Here is an 8,158-nt window from a genome sequence, read left to right as displayed (position 1 = left end):
AATGCTTTTCACAATCGCTCAAAAGTGATTGTCGCAATACTTGCTAGACACGTAGATACACACACACACAAAAAATTAAAAAATTAAAAAGGAGAAAGTAATGTGCGTTTGTGTATCCACGTGTCTAGCAAATATTGCAAAATTACTTTTGAGCAATTGTGAATACCATTCCTCAAACAATATTATCCCTGCTAAGAGCATTGAGTCTTCAAACTAATTCAAATTGCACTCCAAGCATTTTCTAATAAACATGGTAATTGAGCAAAATATCATTCATTATTTGACATTTTTAATTAGAAATTATTAATCCATTATAAACTCTCTCTTTTTGGAACATAATCTTAACTTTATAAATTTAAGCCAGCCCGCACAATTGCATTTGAAACATTCATTTAAATATGATAACAACTCTTAAATTTCTTCCATCATCCCCTTAGTGTCTAGAGATTGATTCATAATGAAAATCAGCATTTATCAAATTGCCCAAGAACAAGGAGCAATCAAGCAAGCAGTATAATGTATGTACCTATATATATATATATATATATCTATATATTCATATTCATACATAATTTACTAGATTTTAAATCACTCTTCATAATCACCTTGGTCTGGTGAACAGAATATGAATATATCAGCCTCTTCTGGAAGTCTAAAGCTCACCCCTTTCTTTACCTTCCCACTACTTTCACTTCTGCACAAGCAAGGAGCATGTGCATCACTTTTTCCACTATCAACCATTTCAATGGTCAACAGCCTCTGCAAAGAAAAACTGTCCCTTGAATTCATGGAGGTAAAATCATCTGAATCCTCTCCACCCAAACATGGATAAAGCCAGTTCTTTTCAGAATCACCTTTACATAGGCTGTTATCGTCTTTTTCGCACGGTGATGAAGCTAAGAACGACTCTTCTAGAGTAAGCTCCTTCTTCACCATTTTCATCTGCTGCTGCTCTTTATTGGGCTGCACTAATTTCTTCCACATGTTCTTTTCTGCCCATAAGCATTTTGGCTTCATAAACAACATGACTGAGGTTGTGAAGCTAACATTTTGATCATCAAACTCTTCCTTAGCAAATCTCTGAGGGCTTGAAATTTGGCCAAAGCAAAAGTAATTAATTACTCACACCCATTTCTCTAATTTTTCCTAGGAGTTGAAAAATAGTATAGTGCTCATAAATGGAACAACATATGCTTTGATGTGGTCTCAGCATATGGTGAAATATAATGAGCACATATTTATATGATGCTTTGATTCCTCGTTTTCTCCAACAATATTAATTGCGAGTTTCTTAGTGAGGTAACTTCATTGTTATCTGCATATATCCAATCCCAACTAAGGGTTAAAAGTAATTTTGACTATCCTCTTGTCTCTTGGTTGAGGCAAGTATCTCCTTGAAGCTATCGTTTAGAGGTGTAAAAACTGAAGAGCAAAATCAGCATCTCCAATTTGTCATAGCAAATATGTAGAAATAGATGTTGTGATACAGTAAATCCAGTAAAAAAAAAAATTTCAGGCCAATCGTACAAACTCTCTCTTGGATTATCCAGGACAAGTTTTTACCTAGGTAATTTTGTAGACATAAAGCCATCCTTGGCAAACAAAGTTGTTAGATACAAATTAAGAATAATTGCAAACCCATGAGGCCAGTTCATGAGGCCAGTTCACATCCATGAGGCCAGTTGTTGCCTTGTTTACATCTATCCAATCCATGAGGCCAGTTCACATCCTAGCTTAAACCCATGAGGACAAAGCAACTTGTTGCCTTGTTTACATCTATCCAATCCATGAGGCCAGTTCCCCAAGGGTGAAAATGAAAGACATGTCATCGATTGATTTCTTCTTCTTTTTTTTAACTTCCAATACAATTTTGTGTCCTACCCTTGAGAACTTTGTAGCCTAGCCACAATTATAAATTCGAAACATAGGATCAGGATCCTCATTTTTCGAATACCATCGAGTTCCTATGGTTTTATGTTTCCCAGCTTAAGAAAAGTTCTCAGTAATGCTAGGAGTTACCTAACTAATATACGAGGAACGTGCAGGCCAGGTTCATTGCTACCAAGACAGGGAAATCCATTCTAGAGTTTAACATGGATTAGGAGTCACGTAAAGCAAAACAATAAAAGAAACAAGAACATTCACGGAACCAAAATTCATAAGTCTACTGGCAAGAATGCAGTGGCAGGATTTTATTTCGAACACAATAGCTACCAGCCAAAACATGAAGAACAGAGAACGCAACGTGTATTTAGAAAGCCTCCGAATGCTAAAACATAACATGCACAGGTACACACAGTTCACTCTCCAATTTACCCTCACTGTTTCATACATCATATCCCTACAACAGTAACTAGTTAAAACACTAAAATTTGACAGAGGTGTAACCTACAATTATCTCCCTCACTATTATGGTGACACCGGAAGTGTATCAGTGCCAGAAATGTGGGACGCAGCATCCTCTTTTGCTATCTCAACATAGTTCATAGGAGCAACGGGCCTAAGATCCTTCTTCGCATCTTTTGTTACAGACCTGCTTCCATTTTGATGAGCATTGAGTGATAGCCGTCTGCTAGGAGTTCCATTTGGACCTCCATTTGCACGAGGACCTACTACCTTCTTTGTGCCAACTGGTCGAGCAGGGCTAGGCTTTGAGCCAAATATGGTTTCTTGTTCTGTGTGTTGTAGCTCTTGATACTTCTTCTGATCCTGCAAAATCCATGGGACATAATCCCATTTGATGCAAGAGGACAATCAACTCAGACTGATGTAAAAACCAAAATAAAAAGGCTACTAAAACGTCAGATTTAGATTTAGGTCATGTCAAGCATAATTACTTGGGAACATAACTAAACTCATGTAAAAATCAAGGAGCATTTAATCACCTCATATAATCATCAATAATCATTTAATTATCTATTCAGGTAAAACGTACCCTCATCCTCCGCTTCTCTTCTTCTCTGTCTTGCCTAAGCATGGCATATTCATCTAGCATAGCAAGGAGAGGAACACCATCATAAGTAAATGATATGCCACGATCTTCCTCCCACCCACGAGTTTTGGCTACTAATGTGTCCACAAGAGCTGCATTGCCAAGAAAACGAAAAAAAATAAGAAATTTGGAAACTAATGGGTGGATTGTAAGCATGTCAAGGAGTGGTAATTGACAGCATGGATTGTTTAATTTTATTTGATCATGCACATATTACACTGCACATGCCATACAAAACTTCCTTCACTTATGCGTCTCACTTTCTGTCAAATTTGCAACTGTAAGACTACAGTCGTCATAACCGTGTTATCCTCTACACTTACCTGGAATTTTGTTAACCAGAATACGTGCTTTCTCTGCACGCTTGAGGTTTAGGTGTGCACCTCTACTTGCATTATACCTGTTTTCATCCTGTTTCAACAAGACAATGTTGGTTACAATGAAACGCCTAAAATTGGAAAATTCAAGTATAAAAAATCAGCAAAATTCATGTGGGTTGCACAGATGCAACGTCATATGCATAGAAACTCCTAGGCCAGTTATTAGTTTTAAAGGACTACATGGTTACTCTAACCACCCTGAAAAGGCAAGACTGCAACTCCACACCTAAGCCCATCCATGAAATGGTTACATTTTCCTGTATGTTCATATATATTTGGCAGGTGGTTAGACGGGTAGGACTTCTAATAGATCCTCCCCAGGTCCTATTTACCAAGTAGCTTCATTCTAGTAACTGTTGAATTACAATACTTAATTCTAGCATGTCCAACATCTACAGTAATTCACAGAGAACAATGGAGCAGGTCTAGGTAGTTGGACTCCAATGGACGGGAGCACAGTGAAGGTGCTTTCTTCAACAACAAAAAAAGTCTATCGTAATGTATGGGGAGCACTGTGCAACATATGAAACTCTGTTTTCCACAATAAGGTCCAGCCAGCAATTCACATTCATGCATAGGTAGATAGTTCAGGGAGAGTTTAATTACGCGATTGTAGTCCTCAAGCCAACTCTCTTCTTCGCAGGCTGACATCCATTTCTCAACTTTGTCCAATATATCCTTTCTGCTTAGAGCTTCATCCCTCGCTTTCGCTATCTGATCATCCATGTCAGCCAGTAATTCAGTAGGTTCAACATTCCCAGAATCAATCAGTTCCATAATCTTTTCTCTCGCAGCTTCTGGATCTATTTCTATGTGAGCTCGAGTGAAAATCTCCTCAAGCTCTGATTGCTTCTTGAATGCAATTTCCTTCATCCTGCTTGATTTCAGCTGATCAAGCCGCTCAACTTCGACCTCAGTCTTCAAAACAAAATCGAGAAATGAGTAAACAGCCATCATAAATTGTTTTAACAAACCACTAAACATCATATGCATAAATACCTGCTCAATCAGATCCCAGGCAAGAGCCCCAGGAACAGTCACTTCATCCACTGAAGCTGATATGTTACAGGTAACATGGTCATAGAATCCCCTTTCCTCATCAGGGGTATCCATCAGATTCCACAGATCAAGTAGCTGTGTTGCTGACTCTTGGAGCTTTAAAGTGAAGATAAATGTCAAATTTAATCCGAAATATAAATTATTATTTTTCTACAAACACAAATAATGAAAATGAAAAAGTAAAAAAGAAATACCTTATGCAGCCTCTGCTTCTTATCTTCTTTTAGTGCTAAGACAGTCTTAGCCAGCCTAGATAAAGTATCATTGCTAATGCTTTTGGATTGCACACCAGTTGAGTCATTTAAGCTAGGATGGACCTCTGTAACAGTACTCAAGAAGTCCAGCCCAAGTACAGCACAAAGGTCATGCACTGTGCTCACAAATTCAAGCACCTTGTGCAATCTTTCACTCTGTCAGATCAAATGAGAAATTAACACTATGAACTTATTGCAGATTAAGCATTTTGCCATGTTCATGAGGATAAGATATATTTACCTTTTCCTTTTGAAGATCATGAAGTTGGGATTGATATTCATCTAATTTCTTCAGGGATAGATCAGACTCATCAACAGCAGGACTCTCACTGAGATTCAAGTTCCCAGCAATTTCTCCACAAATCTTTTGTATCTGTGACTGTACATCAGAAAACTCCTTCACCCTGTCCTCTTTCTGTTTCCACAGCTGCTCCAGTACTGGCGCTATAGCCGCAAGCTGTTCCTTGATTGTTCCTGAAGTCTTCTCGGGCTGTAAACAAATTAACAATTCATTATTACTTAGAAGACAAAATAATAGACTATTAACATGCTTTAATGTAGCAATAAAAGATCATCAGTTCATATGAAGAAAAAATATGTAATTTCTTTTTTAATAAGATGAAGAAAAAATTTGTAATTACTCACAACTCCAACAAAACTTTTTTCTCCAAGAGCTGATACAAGACTGGAAAGTTCAAGTTTGGCATCAGACAATGCCTGAAGAAGCTGTGCCCTTGACATTGCTGCCAGCTCGACCTTCCTCTTGTATACATCTAGACACTCTTGCTCTAATTGAAGAAGCATTTTGTCTCGTTCTTCATCACTCTCGCCAACTTCATTCCAAATTTCCTGCAATAAATCATGCATTAGTTCAACATCCAATCTTCACATTACATAAAAAGAAGCTGTGAGGAAGAAAAAGACAGACAATCAAAGGTAAATATATAAGTCACCTGTAGTTTCTGCAGTAAAGAACCACAAGTTATTTCTCCAAGACGAGGGTTTTCAGCATCCGCGACAGCCATTTTTGTTAAATCACCACCTAGACTGCATCATCGAAAATGTTCAGAAGACACGTAATACATTTTCATAAATAGTGTATAAACACCCGTCAGCATCAGTCATATAAGACGGTAAGTAATCAGTAAAAAGGATCAAGCATAATAAAAGACCACAAGTCAACCATCAGCTGAGCATTAGAAATTTAAATTCCATAAAATAAGATAAAACAACTCAAATGCCAAAAGCAGAGTGATTTTATATGGTATCTATAAACATAACACAGAGATGCCCTCTCTATATCTTCTGGGTTCTGGAAATCACGGCCGTCAACTATTAATACCTTCAACCCGGAAATAAATTTTGATAAAATAAAAATGAAGTTCTAAACACAGATCACGCAAATCAGATCGTGTTACCCAGTAAACAAAAATTACAATCGAAGTACCAAGTTAAAGCAACCCAAATTTTTTTTTTAGTTTTCTTTCTTTCAACTTGGAGTGTCAAAAAAGAAAAATAAAGATTCTGATCTTAAAAATCTAGACATAGAACACAAGAATCAACCTCTCATCTTCCCATCACCAAAAACAAAGCACTAATCATAGTAGTACATTATACTAATCCCCACTTAATTAACCAAATGAAAGCACTAAATCCAACATTCCAAATCCATAACCAAGAACCAATCATCAAGAAAAAATCTCAAGCCCAAACACAACTATAAACCCCAATAACAAAATTCACTTCACAGTGGAGCACGCTCAACGCAAAACCCACCAAGAAAGAACCCTCATTTGCATTATCCAACCACAACCCATAACCCAGAAACCCCCACATTTAATCATGAACAAAAAATTTCAGAACACTCAGATCCCTCAAGAACTAAAACAACCCCCATATCCATACAAAATGAAAGAAACAGAAAAGCAGAGAGTGTAGCAGAGAAAATGCTCACCAGATCGTCCTCGGAGCTCAGGGTTTTTGGTGTTTGTGGGTTTCAGATCTAAGAGAGTGAGTGCCGTAGTGTGTGTCTTCCTCGGTGCAATCTCTGAGTGAGAGAGTGATGGAAGCTACCACAGGACAGAGAAGGAAAAGATTAAAAACAGTGTGCAGATGAAATGGACAAAGGTGGGGCCCTTATATACCATAATCTAATTGTCCCGAAAATGTCCATTCTGCAATGCCCTGGGTTTTGGTGATTAATTACGATTTTGACACTGTAGGATAGTTATTAGAGGTAGTTGCTGCTTTGACCGCTTCTTTGTCCGTGTTCTGAGAGATAGTCCATAGGGTTCAGTCCATGGTCAAGGTCAAGAGGGACTATTACCAGAAGAACCTAACAAATGTTGAAATTTGCCAAGTTGACAAGTTTGGCCAGGCCATGGTATTGTTAGTTTTTATCCACGACATTTACTAACTGTTACAAATTAATTGTCAGATCATTTGGTACATAACACTTTATAAACTTATCGTATATCTAATATTATTAACTTGTTAAGTGAATAAGATTGATTTTGATCATTTTAATTTCTTGATTTATGTGTATGGGAATTAAAAAAGTTGCAATGCATGGCGCATGTCCTTTTATTTGATTGTTAGTTATCATCACTAGAATGAATGTTATAAATAATAATGTCATATATGTCATTTGACAATATTTAGTATCGTCTATCAAATCTGTAAATCAGTTAAACTTGACTTTGAATTTCTTTTTAGACTTAATTGCATGGTTGGTTTTGTTCATACACTATACCTAAATAGTTTTCTTTAAGTTAGTATGGATTTAGGGTTTTCACTTATTTTTATCAATAGAAGAGAGGGTTGTTATCAAATTATAAAGCATATTATGGGAAGCATTTGCCTAAAATTGTCTAGATTGCTCACACAACACAGAAACAATAGTCATCATTGTATAATTAAATGGAGGAGGAAAAAGCCTTCGGATTCTAAACGCGCATTGGAGGGTCAAAGCAAACCTTAATATATATAAGAGAGAGAGAGAGAGAGAGAGAGAGAGAGAGAGTAGAAAAGATGGGAGTGGCATTTGTGTGAATGAGTTAAAGGAGAATGGCATTTGTTAGTGAGAAGAGGCATGAGAGGAAAAAAAGAAAAAGTATTTGGTATGGGTAAAGCGAAACGAGATTTTGGGGCAAAGCTGGTGGTGGTCACTGGCCACGGCTTAGGTGTCATCACGAAGCCAACAGGACCTCAATCCTCTGCAAATCTGCTTATCTCCATATGCAGGCCTCTGTGTGATTAGATGAGCTCACCAAATTAGTTTTGGATTTTTCCATGTATGATCCTCCAGTATCATGTTTTTTTAATTCTTTTTTTTTTTTTTCTTTTTGCCATGCTATCCAATCATATTTATAATTTCATAATAAATTTGGCGTCACAAGAGACCCCTAATTTCATAATAAATTAGTATCGCCTGTATTACAAAAAAAATTTAATAACATTATAAAAAATTGTGA

At 36.9% G+C, this 8,158-nt stretch overlaps 1 protein-coding gene across 2 annotated transcripts; it reads right to left on the bottom strand.

The window, feature by feature from the left end:
* Nucleotides 1-2,225: 2,225 nt before the first annotated feature.
* Nucleotides 2,226-6,800, bottom strand: MAP65-1 (microtubule-associated proteins 65-1). 2 transcript variants are annotated; one of them, XM_008228788.2, is made up of 10 exons: nt 6,640-6,800; nt 5,639-5,732; nt 5,331-5,534; nt 4,927-5,175; nt 4,626-4,841; nt 4,372-4,527; nt 3,979-4,290; nt 3,316-3,403; nt 2,936-3,084; nt 2,226-2,709 (listed from the first exon to the last, which is right to left on the bottom strand). In XM_008228788.2, the coding sequence occupies exons 2-10, from the start codon at nt 5,708-5,710 to the stop codon at nt 2,410-2,412; spliced, it is 1,746 nt and encodes a 581-aa protein (XP_008227010.2). In that variant the 5' UTR covers nt 5,711-5,732; nt 6,640-6,800; the 3' UTR covers nt 2,226-2,409. The 2 variants fall into 2 exon arrangements, with proteins under 2 accessions (XP_008227010.2, XP_008227009.2); XM_008228787.3 differs by having other exon boundaries at nt 3,979-4,527; nt 6,640-6,799.
* Between the last annotated feature and the right edge of the window lie 1,358 nt (nt 6,801-8,158).

Source organism: Prunus mume, linkage group LG3, assembly GCF_029339155.1.
Source record: "Prunus mume cultivar Tortuosa linkage group LG3, ASM2933915v1, whole genome shotgun sequence".
Classification (NCBI taxonomy): domain Eukaryota; kingdom Viridiplantae; phylum Streptophyta; class Magnoliopsida; order Rosales; family Rosaceae; genus Prunus; species Prunus mume.
The sequence above is the reverse complement of the archived record's forward strand: the minus strand, read 5'-3'. Positions and strand labels throughout refer to the sequence as shown.